Below are 22431 nucleotides of genomic sequence, written 5' to 3'. Positions count from 1 at the left end.
TTCTCTGCTCTTTTCTTCTCTTGCTTTCTTCTCCCATGATTTGCTGGATTTCTTTAGTGATATACTTGGATTCCTCTCTACTTATTTTTTGCACATCTATTACTGGTTTTTCATTTGTGGTTACCATTAGGTTTGTATATAACATCTTCTGCGTTTAGCAATCTATATTAACTTGTTGGTCCCTTAAGTTTGAGTTCATTCTTTACTATTCTCCCCCTCACATTTTAGGTATATGGTATCATACTTTACATCCTCTTATTTTGTTAATACCTTGATCGACTTTTACAGATATACTTATTTTAACTGCTTTTGTCTTTTCTACATTTCTAACTCCTTTCTATGGTCTTTCTTTTCCACTCAACATTTCCTATAGGGCTGGTTTAGTGGTATGAATTACTTTAACTTTTTTTATTTTGGGGAGGGTCTCGGAAGCTCTTCATCTTTCTTTCTATTCTGAATAATAGCCTTACTGGTTAGAGTATTCATGGCTGAACAATTTTTTCTTTGAATATATCATGCCACTCCTTTCTGGCCTGGAAAGTTTCTGCCAATACCCAAAAACCTGGAAAGTTTCTGCCAATGCCTTATGGGGTTTCCCTTGTATACAACAGTTTTCTTTTCATTTGTTGCTTTAAAAATTCTCTTCACTACTTTTTACCATTTTATTTACTGTTTCTTGTTGTGGACCTCCTCGGGCTGACTTTGTGGGAGGGAATCTCTGTGTATCCTGGATCTGGATTTCTGTTTCCTTCCCCAGATTCAGGAAGTTTTCAGCTATCATTTCTTCCAATAGATTTTATGCCCCTTTTTCTCTCTCTTCTCCTTCTGGGATCCCTATAATGAGAATGCTATCATACTTGGTGTTGCTAAGGTCCCTTAGTCTATTTTCATTTTTTATTATTTCTTTTCTCTCTCCTCTTCAGCTTGTTTTCCATTACTGATTTTCCATCATTGATCTGTTCTGCTTCCTCTACCCTATTCTTTATTCCTTCTAGTGTCTTTTTAATTTCATTTACTGGGTTCTTCATCTCTGATTTGTTCTGTTTTTATGTTTCCCATCTCTTTGCTAAGAGACTCACTGAGGTCCTCCACTCTTTTGCCAAGTCCAGTGACTATCTTTATGATCATTACTTTGAATTTTCTATCAGGTGTATCACTTGTCTCTGTTTTGTATAGCTCTTTTGCTGTCATTTTGTCCTGGTCTATCATTTGGGACTTATTCCTCTGTCTCATTTTGTCTAACTCTATGCCTGTTTCTATGCACTAGAAAAGTCAGCTACATCTTCTGCTCTTGACAATAGAGGCCTTATAAAGAAGAGGCCTTGTAGCGTCCCGCAGTATAATTTCCTCTGCTCACCAGAACCTGATGCTTCAGGGGCGTCTCCTACGTGTGTTGCATGCATCGTTCTGTTGTGGCTGAGCCGCTTTTGTTTTTAGTCCAGCTGTCTGCGATGGGTCTCTTTGCTTGTTGTGGGCAGGGTTTGGTCCCTGTGGTGTTAGTGGGTCGGGCTAGGGCCACGTTTGGCTTAAGTTCAGTCTTACCAAGTGTCGGTCAGATTTGCAGTAGCACTGAACTTCAGGACACAGTGAAGGTGGGGAGCGTGGTGTCAGCAAGGTCCACCTACACAAAAGGGGACCTACAGCTCCTGGGGACTGAAGCAGGGAGGGTTGGAGGGGGTGTATCCACAGAAGCATGCATGGGCAGGATGCTCAGTGTTAGCAAGGTTTGCTTGAGGACCTGGAGCTGAGGCTGTCTGGAGGGAGCGCGTGAACAGAATGCATGGGCTGGGCATGCTCTTATCAGGTTGGGTAGTGAGCGTTGTGGAATGCTGGCTCCCAGAGGTACCATGTGTCTAGGCTGTGGGGTGGGGGAACAAAATGGTGCTCACCAGGTCCTTTGTTCCTGAAGAAATCTCCCACATGTGCTCCTTCCAGCACATGCTCTGATATTAGTAAACAAATCTCTCTCCCATATATCACAGGTGTTTTTCAAACAGCTGTTTCTATGCTATATCTCAACAGGGCTATTTGTTTTGCTGTCTCCTTATGAGTCAGGACTCAGTCTCTCAGTTTGCCCTACTGGACCAGGTCTTTCAGGACGCTGCTGACTTTAAACGTTCCAGGTTTTAAGCCCTGCTGATTTTAAGACTTCTTGAAATTTGGCCCCTCTGGTTTTCAAAGCCAAATCTTAAGGGGATTTATCATTCCCATGTAGGATCTTTGGTGTGAGAGTCTGTTTCTCTCCCCTTTCCATGCCCCTGCCAGTGGTACCCTCCCTCCTGTGGATGGTCCCATGGGTCCCAACTGTGCTTCCACATTTCCTACTCTCTTCAGTGTGGCCTCTCCTCTACATTTAGCTCTAGAGAGTCTGTCCTGCCCGTCTTTGCATCAATTTCTGTGTTATTTACACTGATGTGTCTGTTACCTAGTTATTTCCATGGGCTTAGGGTACTTCTACTCTGCCACCATCTTCCCCAGACAGCTGTTGGTCTTTACCCATTTTTTCTTTTCATAGAAACTGAACAATTCTCTTAACCAATTTATCTAGCACAATATGTCATATTAGATAAACTGCAACTAAAAATATGATACCTATTCACAGAATATATAGGATCTCGCCTAATTAAGTAATGGTAAAGAACTTCCTTAATCAGAATTGTCCTTCAAGAGTAATTAGATTTCTTTAGAGAGTGTGATGGTTAATTTGATGTGTCAGCTTGGCTAGGTACAGTAACTAGTTTTGGGTCAAACATCAATCTATATGTTGTGAAAATATTTTTGAGATGTGACTCACATTTAAATCAGTAGACTTTGAGGAAAGCACATTACCCTCCAAAAGACTGCGGCTACCCTAGTAGGATGGAATTCTGGAATTCTGTCTTCAGAATGCTCTTGAACTCAAGACTGTAACATTAACTCCTTTCAGGACTTTCCAGCCTGCTATTGGCCAATTCCCTAATCTCGCTCAGTCTCTCTCTGTGCGCGCGCGCGCGCACACGCACACACACACACACACACACACACATACACGTACATCCTTTTGGTTCTGTTTTCTGGAGCACACTGACCACTACAGAGAGAAAGAAGGAAAGGAGAAAACTGAGGCAGAGAAACCAAGAGATTTGTGAGATAATTCTCTAAGTTCACTCATTCATGATTCCAAATCTCCATTCTGAAAGTACAAGTTTATGCAAGGGAAGCTACTTAAACTCAATAGTTCCAAGAACCAAACTCTTCACCCTTCTTTCTTCAAACAGGTTCCTGCTATACTCCCTTCTCTGGTATTTCCACAGTCCAAAATGTCATCCAAGAGATAAGGTACTAAAGTATTCACAATAATTTTGTACTTAACAAAATAATTTTGTACTTAACAATAATTTTGTACTTAACAGATTGATAATCATCCAGAGTCATTAAAATAAAATTCAGAAACTCAATATTAAACTATTATTTTCTTTTTCTTTTATGCTTGAAAATAAAAACTGAGCTAATAATTGGTTCCTTGAGATAAAATGTACTAATAAGTAATTTATAAACTTATCTGAGAATACATTTTTTTATTAAAGGAAAGCAACTTCTCACCATTTATGAGTCTCTGTCAGTGAGTTTTCTTCTGCCTCTTGATCAATTTTAGCTGAAAAATGCAAGAAAAAAAGAGAAATGAGATATATGATAGTTATTCTATCTTAAGCAAAATATGATCCAAATAATATGAAATATATTTTTATTCATAATTAATTCTAATGCATTCCAGAAAGAGTTTATTTTAAATCTATAAGCAAATATGATTAAATAGATTATATTTAATTTTCATTAAGTTAATAATAGGTACCAACACACATAAGATATAAATAAGCACAAATTTAAAATTCTAAGTAATACCTTTTCTCTAAGCAATTTCTCTAAGTCAGTTACATTAACCTGAGAAAACAGTAGTTCATTTCATATTCACATTAAATGTGTTTGTCAAGGGTTTAAATGCTAATAATTAGTTAAAAATAATTCTCTCAAGCAAAAGTACAGAAACTAAGTCAAGAAGCTCAATAGAAATGGTATGTGACCTTGACCAGTATTCTCTGCACCAGACCACAAGTGAACAGATCCAAAGGTTATTGCTACAGAAGTACAAGACACTAAGATTTTCTACTTACTAAAAGTAGGAGGCAACAGTACACTCATTTATTTGCTATCGCTTTTGTTTCAAAATAAATGGTACCCTGACATAAACTTCAAGACCAAATTTGAGAAAGCCATCAACCACATCACTATTTGAAATTATTTAAAATAACATAGGAACTCCAGCACATGAAATAGGTGTGGCAGTGAATTCTACAATTTTTGACCAGCAAGCAAACTAGGAATTTATGGATTACTCCACACAGACACACATAACTGCTACAAAAGTTTCAAAACTACTCTTAACTTCATTCAATGCTCTCGCATTTTTAGTTCATTCTATTAGATTTCAAAGTGTATTTGTGACCCACTAAATTGCTTTCATGCTGCTAACGGTTTGTCACACTTTTGAAAATCACTGAGTGACAGGACAAAAAGTTAAAAAAAAATTAAAGAAAACCTAGAACTAGTGAAAGAAGACATTGCCCTCTGACAATCACTCCCTTGTAGGTCACCCTTGTGACCGTCTGGAGAAAGGAGAAGACAAAGTGGCGTAGGGTGAGTTGATTATAAGAAGCTGGAACAGGGCACGAAAGCTAACTGACGGCCATTTGAGAATTGTCAAAGTGTCTCTGTCACTGCTGAATGTGCAACTGTCCAGCTTGGGCTGGTTAATGTTTTACCACCTCGGGACTGTTTGTTCAAAGGTCTGTACAATATCTGCAAAGCCACATGGAGGGTCACGCTGCCACTCCTGGCCAGGACTAGGGAACTCGGCAGGCATCGTTTGAGCTGGGAACAGAAAGTGTTGTCCCCTTTCCTTTTTTTGTACATTAGATTGTTCACAAGAACTTCCGGGTCAGTTGTTAGCTGTATTGAGAACCAGAATAAATGCTCCATGATTTTGCTTCGAAAAGGCTCCAACATGAACACGCTGTCTTATTAAATCTGCACTGGGCTGCCTGACTTGATAATGGTTGGCTTCAAGCAGCAAGTCTAGAGCCATACAAAGTGTGTTTAAGGCAAAACCACAAAGCACTGCAATGCATGCCATTTCCAGGAAGGAGAGTCTTCCAACTGCCCTCATGTGTGTATTCTCTGCTTTTTGAAAAAACAGAGATTGGGGCGCCCGGGTGGCTCAGTCGGTTAAGCGACTGCCTTCAGTTCAGGTCATGATCCCAGGGTCCTGGGATCGAGCCCCGCGACGGGTTCCCTGCTCGGAAGGTAGCCTGCTTCCCTCTCCCACTCCCCCTGCTCATCGTGTTCCTGCACTCTCTCTCACTCTCTCTGTCAAATAAATAAATAAACAAAATCTTCAAAGGAACTAATAAATTTTAAAAATAAAATACAGAGATGAAGACTGAGATTGGAAGAAAATTTCTGGAGTCTGTTAGAAGAATCAAGTAAAGGATTTATGAAATTTAAAACGCGCCAGAATGAGATGCTAGAGATCTGTGTTCTATTCCTGATTCTGCCACTAAGATTAGCTATGTAATCTTAGGAAAATAATCTGTTAACACACATAAAAGACTTAGCACAGTGCCGCCAATAATTAGCAGAGGCTAAATAAATGTTCTTCAAAAATGTTGGACTCCATGCTCTTGAAATTTGTAACGTGATGTAATACATAATTATCTTTAATTGAATACATCAAGTGCTATTTCATTACGTTTCAACTTCTATGCAGATCAAGAAAGCATACAGCTTTTCAAAAGTGTAAGCCTCTAAATTGTGGTGAGTGGAATGAAGGGAGTTTCATATGTTCATAATGATTCCTTTTGATGTGTCCTAAAGCAGCTCTTGCTTCCCTGCGTGAGCAAGTTTGGCTGAAAAAAAAACATTCTAATCCAATGTGGCAAACGACTGGGTCTTACCAAGGAAACTAAACATAAAAACAGACCCTCTTCCCCAACCTAATGGCCACATTACAATCATAAAACCAAATTGGAATAGCAGAGAATACTTAAAAATGCTCTATTATCCATTATTTTCACATTATTTTGAAGCTAAGAGGATTTGTGTATTCAGAGTGTAATCAACTTTGATAAACAGTCAAATGAGAGATCAAAGCAAGTGCATTAGAGTACACATTTCAGCTCTAGATGGAGAGTCAACAATTCAAGGAACTAGACAGATTTTCCTTTGTATGGCAATCTTAGAAACAAAAACCTTCTGAAAAGTCGGGGTGCAATTCTGTTTTCTGGGAACACCGAGATACCATTTTCCAACATGCTGCTTGTATAAACACTCCATCAATGTTTTCTGTCATGATTCCTTTAAACACACTTATTATGTTAAGTTAGTGACAAATGCAAGATTTGGTTTCTTTAGTGAAGGAGGATGAAATCCACCAAAGGAAAAGAAAATGTAATTAAGTTAGTGAAAAGTAAGATACCTTTTAGAAACAAAATAACACTACCGTTCATTTGGGGAGTACTCAAGCTAGTCACAAGGGGGGACAAAAATCTTAGATGGTTTTTTAGCTCGAGTAAAAGCTTCTGACAGGCTGTGACCATCTGTGTTACACACACAAGTTTTCTGGTAAAAGTTGAAGGTGACAGCGATAAGATTATTTTCTATAAACCATGTCAACATCTTACTGCTAATTCTTTTATTCCCTGACCTACTTTTTCAAACACATAAATATTGTTTTCAGGTCATTTCTAACGGCACAGAGGACTTTGTGACTAGTTCTGAATGTCGGTGCTACTTTTCGCAGTGGTTTCCCTTATAGTTACAACCTATTGTCTATAAACTTCGATAAAAAGTATGCAAAATTTGCTAGGTAAGGGATATAAAAGTTCCCATTTTTCTATTTAAAGTAAGATCCATTTTCCCATTCTTTATAATACATAGCTCATCTCTTTTTTCACCTATCAAACAAGGATGGCAGACTTCTAGTCTTTCATGATAATGGTAACTACAGAAAAGTTTTAAAAAAAAAGCATTTAAAATAGGGGCTCCTGGGTGGCTCAGCTGGTTAAGCATCTGCCTTCCGCTTAGGTCATGATCCCGGAGTCCCCAGATGGAGCCCTATGTCGGGCTCCCTGCTCAGTGGGGAGTCTGCTTCTCCCTCAACCTGCTCAGGCACACGCTCTCTCTCTCTCTCTCTCAAATAAATAAATAAATAATAAAATCTTAAAAAAAAAAAGTATTTAAAATAGACAAACAGGTCCAAGGTTTGGTTTGGAGTGATCTTCATGCTGTCTTCCGATCATCTGAGGCTCCTGCAGCTGCCCAGGAAGCCTCGACACCCCAGAGGAATTGCTGTGACTCCTAAGGGACACCACTGTCTTAGGGCCTCCCTGGCCTCAGATCTCTGGAAACTGCTTTTCCTGTGTCACATATGAAAAAGCTACGCTTCCTTGGCAAGGGTCTTACCACTCAAGCTCTTGTTTTCAGATCCCATCAGGGTCAGTGTTTGGGATTAGAACACGAAATTCAGCTGGGCAGACCTACGTATGAATTCTAGATCAGCCACTAAGCTGTGTTAGATTTTAATAACCTTATGAATCACATTGATTTAATAACTTCTCTTTATCATTAAAACAGGGTAATCATTTCTTTTCCTTGAGTTTCCTAATTAAATAAAATATAAACCACCTGCAGCACAGGTAATAATGGTTTTGTCTTTTTTTTTCCTCTCTCCACATTACCATGACTACAAAAAGGGACCGGGATGTTATTTTCAAAAATGTAAAAATTTCTCCATTGTAGGGTCATCAAATATCCTCTTCTTAATGTTTCTACAGATAGAATCCAGATTCAGAATGAGCCTTCTACAATGTTAAAATAAGAGAACCTCCTTATAACAATATAAAGAAGTTATGGGCCAAGAAATACCATAGGAGACTCAAAAACTTTCACAAAAATCAAAGAATAACTCTGTATTGAATGTCTTTTGTTTTTTATTTCTACTTCATCTGTGTGTGTGTGTGTGTGTGTGTGTTGTGGTTTTCATAGGCCTATAATGGAGAACTCCCAATGCTTATAGTATAAGAGGAAGCTGACAGTCTTTCAGCCCTTTCTTTGGAGGAACAGCAGTAAATGAAATGGCTACAGGTAATAAGACAACACCTTCTGTAAATTTCAAGAGACAGTGCAAAATACAAAAGATAAGATGACATTTTGAAAGGCTGCAATGTTCGTCTCAAGCACACATTTTTTATTCGACATGTACAATGGGTAACCATTCCTATCTTGATATCTGAGTTCCACTGCCAAGAAAATGTTTTGAGAGCGGATATACTGAAAACAGAGTTGTAAGTGCGGAGAAGAGAACCGAAATGATGAAACAAAGCAACCAGTCCTGTACTGATATCAGAGGAGGGAGAAGAGGAGGGCAGTGCAGTGAAAATAACAAGTGCTTTGTACTGACCATCTCCAGAGAATCCGAGGAACTCAACAGTAACAGACCTAAAGTCTAAAGGTGTGGAAATAAATGGACCTTACAGAACCAACCTCTGCACTTCAGGGGCAAACTGGGTCTGAGACAGTAATCAAAATACTGCAACTGTCATAGCGATGGCTCCCCTCTGCTCCCCAAATCTCTGAAGCTAGCAGTCTGCCGTTTGAGGCAGAGGAAACTTGTGGTTAAAACCGTATTTAAAAAAAAAAAAAGGGAAAGAAAAAAGAAACACTGAACTTTTAGGAGGCAGACTTGATTTATTTATTTGGTGAGTCCCCCCCCTTCTATTTATTTATTCTAGTGCGAGGGCACAAGATTACCTATCAGATCCAATTCTAGCAAAGAGGCCATTGGCATGGACATTCCTATGTCCCTGAGCATGCAAGTAATTCAAAAGTGTCTTAATGATTCTGTTTCAGCACGTTGGCATTCAATGATAGCTTCATTCCAACAGCACTAAGACTTCCTCCCCAAAATCTCTGCTCCCACAAATATTTTCTGGCCCTTGTTGTCCTACTAAGTTACTATTTTGACCGAGGGGTTGGCGTCTGTAGTCTCTTCTCTGGCTCCAGACTCTTGTGCAATGTTAAATATTTCAGCTGAACTTGTTCCAAATGACTCTGAGTAAGCAGAGGCACGAATGGACGCCCTTTCTGGTCTGGGGGTTTCATGAGGGAATACCACATACTCCCAGGTAATTGGAGACAGAGTTGCGTTTGAGTAATATCAGATGGAAGGCAACTTAGAACCCTTTCATCTGCTTGTCTAGGCTCTAAATCTTTTTCGCTCTTTTTCCTTTTATTTAAAGTGTTAACTAGTTTTTGTTTATAATTAGCGATGAATGTGCCTTTCAGTTGCTTTTAAGTGCAGCCAGTATGGGTTCTTTTTTAGAGAGATGCAGTGCCTTTCTTCTGAGTCATTTCAAGTTGTCATTTAATTGCAGATATATTGCTTTGGTTTTGAGTTTTTTTGAGACACTGTTCCTTTTGACAATGAACTGAAAGTCAAGGAAATTTAGGCGGTTTCTGTGTGTCAGACAGTGAATGAATATCAGAATTTCTTCCTTAGATAGAACTAACTCTCAGTGCATTCCTTCCTTGATGTTCCAATGTTCTTAGGACAATAAAACAAATGCTAAGGGATATTCCTGGGAGGAAAAAAAACAGTATCTACAGAGTATAAAATTACAACTTGGCCTTTGCAGTAATTCACATCCAACTTTGAGTTAATACAGAGGGTTATTCCTACTCTGTGCTTAAAAATATACACCATAAAAACATATACCTAGAAATATAGGTGTGCATAAACATAAGGAATACGAGCTCACCATAAAAACCCAAGAAACATGCATACTATAGTAAATGATGCATACTTCAAAAATTTGATATATGTGGCTTCTGGCCAGCCCTAAAATACAAGAAAGCCATGTGCTATTATCACCCAGCCTGATGTAGTTATTGAAGTGGTCCTCAGTGAAATTCCTTTCTAAATCTTCATTTTAAACCCAAAGTGAAAACGACATGGGAAAACATAATGTGTGCGCATGCGTTTCACATTCTGTGAACAATACAGTATAAAAGAGGTTTTGGTTTCCAACTGAAACAGTTTATACCACCCAATTTTTCAAATAAAATCATAGACAGCACCTACATATTATTCTACTCATATTCTACACAAGTCTCTAAATCCCTCAAAAACCTTCACTAATCAACATTAAAGAAAAGACACATCTGTGGCAAATTCCTTTCTTTCTTTATCAAGTAACAACTATGCTATTGAAGACGACGAACAAAGCACACCCTCTAACAAGTTCCAAGCTGAACTTACATCAGGATCCTTCAGACAATACAAAAATGTCTATAGGCCTTTAATTAAAAATATGCAAATGAATGTTTTAAGACTGAACTTTCCATATTATATGCAGTACCAATTAATTCTGATTTGAAAATTCAAAATATCCAAATGCAAAACTGCTTAAACCAAAAAACTGGAAAACCAGAAAATCTTTCCCAAGGTATTTCCTCTTTCTCCCAAGTTTACTTGCCAACATAATGCAGGAATTACAGTAGGAAGGCTAGGGCATTCCAAACCTAGAAACAAAAGCTGCATGACTTAATGTTACATTTCAACCAAACTTTGTTTCCTCTCACCTTGACCGCTATTAGCTTCCCTATGACCCTGCAATTGCACTCCTGGGTATTTACCCCAAAGACACAGATGTCGTGAAAAGAAGGGCCATCTGTACCCCAATGTTTATAGCAGCAATGGCCACGGACGCCAAACTATGGAAAGAACCAAGATGCCCTTCAACAGACGAATGGATAAGGAAGATGTGGTCCATATACACTATGGAGTATTATGCCTCCATCAGAAAGGATGAATACCCAACTTTTGTAGCAACATGGACGGGACTGGAAGAGATTATGCTGAGTGAAATAAGTCAAGCAGAGAGAGTCAATTATCATATGGTTTCACTTATTTGTGGAGCATAACAAATAGCATGGAGGACAAGGGGCGTTAGAGAGGAGAAGGGAATTTGGGTAAATTGGAAGGGGAGGTGAATCATGAGAGACTATGGACTCTGAAAAACAATCTGAGGGGTTTGAAGTGACGGGGGGTGGGAGGTTGGGGTACCAGGTGGTGGGTATTATAGAGGGCACGGCTTGCATGGAGCACTGGGTGTGGTGAAAAAATAATGAATAATGTTTTTCTGAAAATAAATAAATTGGAAAAAAAAAAGCAATCAACCAAACTTTGATCACGGTACGCTTTGGATACTTTGTTAGGAGCTAATACATGGGTATTATTTTGGAGCCTCTCCTTTCAAGATAATGTTAGATTAGAAGAGAGACAAATCATTATTTGCGGGGATTATTACAAGGATAGTTCAATGAGAATGTTAATATAGATATTGGCATTACTATTCTAATTGTTTACATGTAATAACCCACAATAATAAAAGGCACTATAATCAATCCCATTTACAAGAAGGAAATTGGCAGTTAAATAATTTGCACAACATACTAGAAATCCAGAAATAATAAGAGAAAGAGACAGGATTCAGACTCACATGGTCTGATCCCTGAGCCATGCTGTCAAGTCTGTTATGGGCACAATTAAGTTAAACATTTACCTATTGCGAGAGATGTTAATAAGGAAAAGAGAAAGGCAAATGCTGAGAGGGGACTAAAATGATGAATGGCCATGAGTCAAATGAAAAAGGAAGAGATTAGAGAAGGCATTTAAGCAACAAACAGCAGGAAAAAAATGTGCAAAGACGTAAGTGCCACATAGTACAGGATGTCGAGAAGGAAGGATAGAATAAGACAAGACGGGGGATAATAATGGAAAATAGCTGTCCAAAAAGCTGTGGACAGAGGGAGGTTCAGCCTCTTATGGTGTGAATTCATAACAAACGAGGCAAAGGAGACTGACCTTCATTCATTTTAAACCAAGGGAAAGAGATTTTCACTTCTGGACTTGATTAACAAGAACCAAACTTACCTCCTGCTGTAATCAACCAGAAAACTGGAAAAAATATATGATACACTACTCGGTATTTACCCTAAAGATACAAATGTAGTGATCTGAAGGGGGCACGTGCACCCAAATGTTTATAGCAACAATGTCCACAATAGTCAAATTATGGAAAAGAACCGAGATGTCCACCAACAGATGAATGGGTAAAGAAGAGGTGGTGTACATATATATATATATATATATATATATATATATATACAATGGAATACTATGCAGCCATCAAAAGAAATGAAATCTTGCCATTTGCAATAACGTGGATGGAACTAGAGGATATTATGCTGAGCGAAATAAGTCAAACAGAGAAAGACAACTATCATATGATCTCCCTGATATGAGGAATTTGAGAAGCAGTGTAGGGGGTTGGGGGGCAGGGAAGGAAAAAAATGAAACAAGAGGAGATCAGGAGGGAGATGAACCCTAAAAGACTCTTAATCTCACAAACAAACTGAGGGTTGCTGGGGGGAGGGGGAGACTGGGTGATGGATATGTGCTATGATGAGTGCTGTGAAGTGTGTAAGCCTGATGATTCACACACCTGTACCCCTGGGGCAAATAATACATTATATGTTAATAAAAATTATGTATATATATATACATGTATATATATAATACACATAATATAATAATATAATATACATATATATGTATTGTGTGTGTGTGTTTGTGTGTGTGTATGATATGACTGTCTTCATTTACTGGAAAACTGGCAGCACAAGGCTGTCGTTTCTGAAAGAAGGTAAATGAACTAGTTGAACCCTAAGATCTTCCTGAATTTCTGTCTAAAGGCAATTTCCAGACTGTGGGCCCAGGAAGGAGAATCTAGAGAAGACAGTCTTGCTGAGTTGAGGCTATATAGGTAGGAGTTTGGGGAATCTGAAATAGCTGAAAATTGAGGGGCTGAGAGCCAGAGAGGAAAAGAGCCTTGCAGAAAAGAAGGCCAGAAATCCGCAGTGAGGTCTTCTCGAGTTTTTGCTATTAGGTGGCACATATAGAGAGTGAAGCAAAGTCTTGGTTGGTCAAAGCAAAGAATTTAGAAGCTATAAACTGAATAATTCCCAGAGCTCATACAGAGCCAAGAGGTGTTTACAATCTGGAATGGAGACTGTTTGTGACCACCTGGGACAGGATAGCTAGTGGAGACCCGGGTGTGTGTGCTGGGGAGGTGGCGTGGGAGTAGGACCTTATTAGCACTGAATTATCACCGATGTGAAGGAGGCTGCAGACTAGCCCCAGCAAAGTTTACAAACAGGCCTTAAAGGATCAAAACTGAGAAACAAGTAATTAAAATTGCCTACACAAAGCCGAATATTCTTTTTTTTTTTTTTTTTTTTCTTTTTTTTTTTTCCCAATTTATTTATTTTCAGAAAAACAGTATTCATTATTTTTTCACCACACCCAGTGCTCCATGCAAGCTGTGCCCTCTATAATACCCACCACCTGGTACCCCAACCTCCCACCCCCCCGCCACTTCAAACCCCTCAGACTGTTTTTCAGAGTCCATAGTCTCTCATGGTTCACCTCCCCTTCCAATTTACCCAAATTCCCTACTACTCTCTAACGCCCCTTGTCCTCCATGCTATTGGTTATGCTCCACAAATGAGTGAAACCATATGATAATTGACTCTCTCTGCTTGACTTATTTCACTCAGCATAATCTCTTCCAGTCCCGTCCATGTTGCTACAAAAGTTGGATATTCGTCCTTTCTGATGGAGGCATAATACTCCATAGTGTATATGGACCACATCTTCCTTATCCATTCATCCGTTGAAGGGCATCTTGGTTCTTTCCATAGTTTGGCGACTGTGGCCATTGCTGCTATAAACATTGGGGTACAGATGGCCCTTCTTTTCACGACATCAAAGCCGAATATTCTTTAGAGTAATGCACAAAATCCACACGGTGAACAATAACAGTGCCTAGGAGTTAATAAAAAATGACTAGACAGACCAAGTATTGGGAATTGTCATTGATTACCAGAAGATAAATAAATCAACAGAAACCGAGCTGGGACTAATAAGACATAAACTAGCAAATAAAATAAAAGCATTAAAATTAAAGCAGTTATTATAACTATGCTCAAATATTAAAGAAAAACATGGACATAGGAGGAAATGGATGTCTCAGTCTCTTCAGACTGCTGTAACAAAATACCGAAGACTTGCTAGCTTAAACAAAGTTCATTTGTCACGGTTCTGGAGGCCGGAAGTCCGAGATCGGAGTGCGAGTACAAAGGGGTTCCAGTGAGAGACCTCTTGCTGGTTTGCAAGCAGACAACTTTTTGTTGCATTCTCACATATCTCTCATATCTTCTCCTGTAAGAGCATTAGTCCCATTTATAAGGACTCCAACCTCATAACCTAATCACCTCTCAAAACCCCACCTCCTAATATCAACGCATTGTGGGTTTCAATATATGAATTTGGGGGGACACAGATGTGCAGTATATAACAATGGGAGATACAAAAGAACGAACTAGGTGGGATTTCTAGAGATGAAGAAACACAGTATAGGAAATGAAAAACTGACTTTAATTAAAAACAAAATTCACTTAGAAATAAAAATAACATGAGGTTAGATATTTCAGAAACAAAGAACAATGAACTTCAAGACATAATAGGATCTATCCCAACTGAAGCATACAGAAGAAGAGACTGAAAAACCTAACCAAGACTTGGTTTGATGACTTCGGGACAAGTAGACGGTCCAGCACCTGTGAAATTGGAGTAGCGAGAGGAAGAGAGCGGGAGCAGAAAAGTAACTAAAGGAATAATGGCCAAGGGTATTCCAAATCTGATTTTAAAGTATGAACTCCTAGGTCCAGAAGGTCAATTAACTCCAAACAATAAAAACGATATATATATATATACGCATACAAAAATGTATATTATAATCCAAATCCTGAAAATAATCAATAAACACAGAATTTTAAAACAGTCAGAAGTGGGAGGAAGTACATTTTATTTCAAGGAACAAAAATAAAAATTGCCAAAGACTTTGTGGGAGGCAGAATAATGTCCTTCCAAAGATGTTTATGTCTTAATCTTCAGAACCTGTGAATATGCTATGTTACATGTCAAGAGGAAATTGAGGTTGCAGATGGAATCAATGTTGCTAATCAGCTGATACTGAGATGAAAAGTCATCTTGCGTTATCTAGATTGGCCCAAAGTAATCACAAAGTCCTTAGAAGTAAAAGAGAGAGGCAAGAAAATCAGTGTCAAAGTGAAACAACATAAGAAAAACTTCATTGGTTATTGTTGACTTCGAAGATGCAAGAGAACTCAGAGTAAGAAATGGGGGAAACCTCCAGAATTTGAAAAAGTCAAGGAAATAAATTCTGCCTTAGAGTTTCCAGAAGAAGGAAAGCCCTGCTGACCCCATAATTTTAGCTCAACAAGGTCAATTTGGATTTTTTTTAAGATTTTATTTATTTATTTGACAGACAGAGATCACAAGAAGGTAGAGAGGCAGGCAGAGAGAGAGGAGGAAGCAGGCTCCCTGCCGAGCAGAGAGCCCGATGTGGGGCTCGATCCCAGGACCCTGAGACTATGACCTGAGCCAAAGGCAGAGGCTTTAACCCAGTGAGTCACCCGGGTGCCCCTCAATTTGTATTTCTGATCTCCAGAGCTGTAAGATAATATAATTTGTGTTGTTTTAAGTCAACAAAGTTGTGGTAATTTTTTAAATAGCAACTATAGGAAACTAATACATATTTGTCATCAGAAATTATGCAAATGAAAGACAACAGAAAGATATCCTGACATGTGACAAGAAAAATCAAACAAAAACAACAAAACTATTAACTGACAATTCTATATCCAATGAAAATATCTACCACAAATGGAGGAAAAAAAACAAATAAATAAAACATTTCAAGCAATCAAATGCTAAAAGGTTTGGCACTGGCAGACCTACGTAAGAAAAGAACTAGAAATGCTAAATATGTGTAAGGATATAAAAGACATGTTCTCACAGATTTCTTTAAAAGGTAATTATTAAAAGTAAAAGTACAAACAACTTATTGTTTTGGTTATGATTTATATGGAAGTAAAAATATGGCAACAAGGACAGGAGGGAAAATGGAAATACACTGTTAAAGCTCTTAGATTATATGTGAAACTCAATAAGATTATTTGAAGACAGAATGTGATAAAGAGTTATATAAACCCTCGAAAAACCACTAAAAAGAAAAAACAAAAAGATAAAGGTCATAAGCCAATGGTACAAATAAAATGAAATATCCAACTAATCCATAAGAAGTTAAGGAAAAAAGATAAAAAGGAAAAACAGTTGTGACAAACAAAATACAAATATAAAGATAGCAAATGAAATGCAACCATATTGATTGGTATATTAAATGTAAGTAATCTAAATACTTGATTATAAAAGGCACAGATTTTCAAATGGGCTAGAAAAGTTTTAACTACACGTAATCTCAATGAATCCTACTTAAAATATTAATATACACTTAGGTTAAAAGTAAAAAAAAATAGAAAAAGGTGCAGCATCACATGAGCATTAATCATAATAAAGCTAATTCATTAAAATTCAAGAATCCAGTTAAAAACCTAAGAATTATGCCCCAAACAAGACTACAAGAATCCACTAACAACCTATTAGATTTGGCACATGAGAGACTATTTGCCATCTGAGTTAGATGACTTTTCTCATAGGTTAATATGCTTTATGAGTATCTCACTAAGATTTTATTCCTCTACAATGGAGAAAGGGGTAATCATACCTATGCACTCCTGTGTGCCATGGATATATGCCTCACAAGTGTTACTAACCTTCAGAGTAGAGATATGTAATCAGAGACATCCTATCTGGACATACTCCTTTCTATGGGATTCTAATGTCCCTAATAATTCTAATGCTCAAATCACATCCCCCGGGGTGCCTGGGTGGCTCAGTGAGTTGGGCCTCTGCCTTCAGCTCAGGTCATGATCCCAGGGTCCTGGGATTGAGCCCCGCATCGGGCTCTCTGCTCGGCAGGGAGCCTGCTTCCCCCTTTCTCTCTGCCTCTCTTCCTACTTGAGGTTTCTGTCTGGCAAATAAATAAATAAAATCTTTAAAAAAAAAATCACATCCCCCCCCAAAGTCTGTCAAGAAGAAAATTAGTAGACTGACAAATTTTAAACATTAACCAGAATATTTGCAATTCAAAATTGTTAAATTTATTAAGTTAAGAGTATTTCCCTCTGCATCAACATGTGGTTATTTTCTAAGTAATTATAGAAAAGGATCCTTTGGTTTCATTACAAGAATTGCTTTAACAAAAAAATGTTTACAATTTTAAATGTAGTAGTCATTATTCAATTTCTAGCTGACTTTTCTTCAAAAAAAAAATAGGAAGTATTATATCATCCATTAAGGAATGTATTTGGGTTTCTGCTACAAGAACATAACAATTTGGTTAGGATTCTCATAGTAGATCCTTTTCCAAGCACCCAGCACCTAAAGAAGGAAAGGTTAAATAAAAAAATACGCACTTAGTAGTTTATTATGCAGCATGGAAGGCAAATAGAGAATATTTTAAAACTATATGTCAGATATCTGACATATTTTAAAATATATTAGATATAAGTTAAATATATATGAATTACAATGACCATTCATCAACCTTAATAAATGATACTGAGCATGATCCAATCTTTTCCAGAAGACTATAGATTATAATGAGGTTCACTGGTGACTGTACTACAATAACAAGAAAAAATGAGACCTCCTAAAAAGGGGTTAGCATAACAGAAGCAAGAAATTATTCTGAGGTAGGATAGGGTGAATGAAATGGGGTTTGAGGGAAGCTGATGTTTGAGAAAATACAGAGGATTTGGGGCACCTGGGTGGCTCAGTCAGTTAAGTGTCTGCCTTCGACTAAAGTCATTATTGCAGGGTCCTGGGATCAAGCCCCACGTTGGGCTCCCTGCTCAGGGGACAGTCTGCTTCTTCCTCTCCCACTCTCCCTGCTTGTGTTTCCTCTCTTGCTGTGTCTCTGTCAAATAAATAAATAAAATCTTGAAAAAAAGAAAAAGAGAAAGAAAACACACAGGATTTAGCTATGCACAGACAAGAGAAACAAGGTCGGGAGAAACAATGGGAAAGGGAGGCATAGAGAATAAGGCCAATATTGCTTGTGACCAAGCAGTTCAATATTAAGGAATATGCTGTACACATACATAGTAAGAAAACTGTACACATTTATCCTCTATAATTTTTCTAAGTTTAAAGCTACTTTCTACTTTCAATGATGTAGGAAAGAAGGTTCGTAAGTAAAGAAACAAGCAAGTAAGTGGTGCATTTTTACAATGGGAATACCATAAAGTCATTAAGAAGAAAGTACTGATACAAAATCATCTCAAAGATACTTTAATTGAAAAAATCCAACGTAGACCTCTATTTTCAACCACACTAAGGACGAGATATCAGAAGTTTCACAACAGAGCACACAAAGATACTGGATGAAAGTAAAGCTGAATGCATGGCTGAGTTGGCTAGAATATAAGGAAAATTCTCTGAGGTCATAAAAACAAATAACAGCAAAGCTCCAAAGGGGTGTAAAAGGGTACTGAGGGTTTAGTGAAACCCAGCAACTCAGAGCTGTAGTTTAAAGGCCATATAGGGACATTTTGAATAGGACTAGAATTCTCCAAGGTGTCCAAAGAGACACGCCCTCAGTGAAGAGGAAACTGACTAAAGCAGACACTGAGAAAACGTGTCCATGTCCCTGCAGCTATTGCTGGGAGGGGAAACTCTCTCACAGGAGAAGCCATGATCCCAAACAGGCAATCACTCTGCGCTGGGCCTCAATCCACAATATGTGATCCTAAAATGCAAGGCAAGAATGGGGCGTTAGAGAGGAGTAGGGAATTGGAAGGGGAGGTGAACCATGAGAGACTATGGATTCTGAAAAACAATCTGAGTGGTTTGAAGTGGCAGGGGGGTGGGAGGTTGGGGTACCAGGTGGTGGGTATTATAGAGGGCACAGCTTGCATGGAGCACTGGGTGTGGTGAAAAAATAATGAATAATGTTTTTCTGAAAATAAATAAATTGAAAAAAAAATAAAGAATTTATTTTAAAATAGTTCTTGGTTGGCAGTGCCCCCTAAGGATTAGCCAAAACAAACATAAAGAGAAATAGAAAACATACAAGAGCCTGAGAGAAAATTCAGATTAGAAACAAAGACACAAAAATTGGACCAAAGCAGAGCTGTTAACCCAAGGAAGAGTCTGAGGCACCCAGAATTTATTTGCAGCCCAGAATTTTATAATTAGCAGACCTATCTCTCAAAAATAAGTGTGATGTATACATCCAGACAGATGAAAAAAGAGTCTACAATCCAGAGTCTCATGCCACAGTAACTTTTGAAGAATGTACTTCAGAGATAAGAAAAATTATCCAAGAAGGAAGGCACAGTAAGAGGGTATGGGAGCAAAGAGTATAGTCTTGTTTATAAAAAACAGAAGGTGATACTAAAACACTGAAAAGAATGGCAGATAGGAATAAATGGGTGAGGTAAGAGTTGAAGCATTCCAGGGACTTGTATTATTTTTAAACCTTGGATTTTGTTAAAGAATCCTGTTGAAATATCAAAGGTACGCATTAAAAGAATAAAGGCACAGAATACAATTTGTAACACAGTCGAGGGGAAATGTTGAGTGAGAAGAAAACCATCCATCAGTTGGTGGCAATGTATTTATAAAATTCCATTCCTCTAACCACATCTCTTTGCAACAGGGCATTTCCATGCTTCCTGCCCATTTTACACTAAAGGTACCAGTTAGTGCAACACAGCCAAAAAGGAACAAAGAAATAAAATGGACATTATTTGCAGTGATCTCTGTGAGAAAATTTTTAAAAGTTCACAAATCACAATATTAATAATTGAGTTAAGTTTCTAGGATGTAACAGCTTTATACAATGGTTATTTGAATTTTACATATCTCCAGAGAATGACAGTAAATGTGATTCACAAAATGTATTATAGTAACAAATTAAGGTCTTTAGGAATATACTATAAAAACATGATGTGCAGACCTTAAGGAAAATTGTTAAACAACTCTTAATACCAACTATAAAGGAGGCAGAAAAATAGATCCCAGTCTTTATCATGTTCCTAGTTTTAATTTGTAAGATTATCAATTCTCCCCAAGCAGATATACAGACTAATGGTTTCAAAATACTAATAGATTTTTTTTGGTGGGACCTGACAACTGGATTCTAAAATTATATGGAATAAATTAACAAGAAAAGGCATAACTATCCTCAAGAAAATGGGAGTCTAATCTGACCCCAAATCAATTATTATTAGAAGGCTACAGGAAATAAGATAATAACAGGCTTTGTTATAAAGATCAATACTGGAAATAGGTCAGGGCAATAGAACAGAGAAAACCCAGGAAAACAACACATACGTATGTGGAAAATTTGCACATGATTCAATGGCATTGCATTTTAGAAGAGAAAGGATGGCATATTCATTACATGGTACTAAATGACTAAAATAACATTATCTATTTAAAAAATTTTTTGACTTTTATAGACCATACATAAAAATCAATTATATACTTACATAAAAATCAGATTGATTAAGGATTAAAGTTGAAAAGTAAAACTATGGTATTTTTACAGGATAATACAGGACAATATCTTTATAAACCTATAATATGGAAAAATGTCTTCCATAAGGCAAAAATTATATATCATCAAGGAAGAGGTTGATAAATATCACTATATAGAAATAAAGGATTTCTGTTCATCAATAGTCAGCACAAGAAAAGTGAAAAGGGATGCTCCAAAATGGGAGACGTGTCTGCAACACTTTAATATCCTAAATGTATAAAGAATTCCTAATAATTCAATAAATAAAAGGCAGAAATAATCTACAGAAAGACAGTCAAAAGATTCAAAAATGCAGTTCACAGAAGAGGAAACAACGATAAAGCCATGACAATAGAGTTGGGGGAAACTGGAAGGGGAGGTGAACCATGAGAGACTATAGACTCTGAAAAACAATCTGAGGGTTTTGAAGGGGCAGGGGGTGGGAGGTTGGGGTACCAGGTGGTGGGTATTAGAGAGGGCACGGATTGCATGGAGCACTGGGTGTGGTGCAAAAATAATGAATACTGTTATGCTGAAAATAAAGAAAAAATAAATAAAAAAAAATCAATTGCGTAGGGAGAGGGTGGTTGGGTGATGGACACTGGGGAGGGTATGTACCACGGTGAGCACTGTGAAATGTGTAAGCCTGATGATTCACAGACCCTTACAATTGGGGCAAATAATGTATTACATGTTAATTTAAAAAAAGAATGAAAATAGGAAAACAATAAAATGAAAATTAAAACTTCAATGTAACATCACTTATTTATTATATTCAATTAGCCAACATACAGTATATCATTCACATTTTTGATGTAGTGTTTAAGGATTCATCAGTTGCCTATAATACCCAGTGCTCACTATCACATGCGCCCTGCGTAATACTCATCACCCAGTCACTCCATCCCCCACCCCCCTCCCCTCTGTAACCCTCAATTTGGTTCCTGGAGACCAGAGTCTCTCATGGTTTGTCTCCCTCTCTGATGTCTTCCCATTCAGTTTTCCCTCCCTCCCCTGTGGTCCTCCATGCTATTCCTTATGCTCCGCATACAACCAGGTGGGATTTATTCCTGAGATGCAAGGGTTCAACATTCCCAAATCCATCAATGTGATAGAGCACATTAATAAAAGACAAGACAAGAACCATATGATCCTCTCAATTGATGCAGAAAAAGCATTTGACAAAATACAACATCCTTTCCTGATTAAAACTCTTCAGAGTGCAGGGACAAAGGGAACATTCCTCAACTTCATAAAATCCATCTAAGAAAAACCCACAGTGAATATCATCCTCAAAGGGGAAAAGCTTGCAGCCTTCCCTTTGAGATCAGGAACACAAGGATGCCTGCTCTCACCACTGGTGTTCAACATAGCATTAGAAGTCCTAGCAACAGCAATCTGACGACAAAAAGAAATAAAAGGTATTCAAATTGGCAAAGAAGAAGTCAAACTCTCTCTTCGCAGATGGTATGATACTTCATGTGGAAAGCCCACAAGACTCCACCCCCAAACTCCTACAACTCATACAGCAATTCAGTAATATGGCAGGATACGAAATCAATGCAAAACAAAAATCAGTTGCAATTCTATACACTAACAATGTGCCTAAAGAAAGAGAATTTAAGGAACCAATTCTATTTGCAATAGCACCAAAAACCATAAGATACCTGGGAATTAACCTCACCAAGGAGGTAAAGGATCTGTACACTAGAAACTACACTTATGAAAGAAACTGAAGACACAAAGAGATGGAAAAACTTTCCAT

At 37.8% G+C, this 22431-nt stretch overlaps 1 protein-coding gene across 2 annotated transcripts in view; it reads right to left on the bottom strand.

The window, feature by feature from the left end:
• The window catches only part of FMN2 (formin 2), a 366439-nt gene that overhangs the window by 74376 nt on the left and 269632 nt on the right, over positions 1–22431 (bottom strand). For both annotated transcript variants that reach the window (XM_044267009.1, XM_044267010.1), the window contains one exon: positions 3583–3634. In XM_044267009.1, coding sequence (XP_044122944.1) covers positions 3583–3634 — 52 coding nt within the window. The remainder of the gene's footprint in view (positions 1–3582; positions 3635–22431) is intronic.

The sequence above is a fragment of the Neovison vison genome, chromosome 10 (assembly GCF_020171115.1).
Source record: "Neovison vison isolate M4711 chromosome 10, ASM_NN_V1, whole genome shotgun sequence".
NCBI classification, from domain to species: domain Eukaryota; kingdom Metazoa; phylum Chordata; class Mammalia; order Carnivora; family Mustelidae; genus Neogale; species Neogale vison.
Note: the sequence above shows the minus strand (reverse complement) of the source record. Positions and strands in the feature narration are given on the sequence as shown.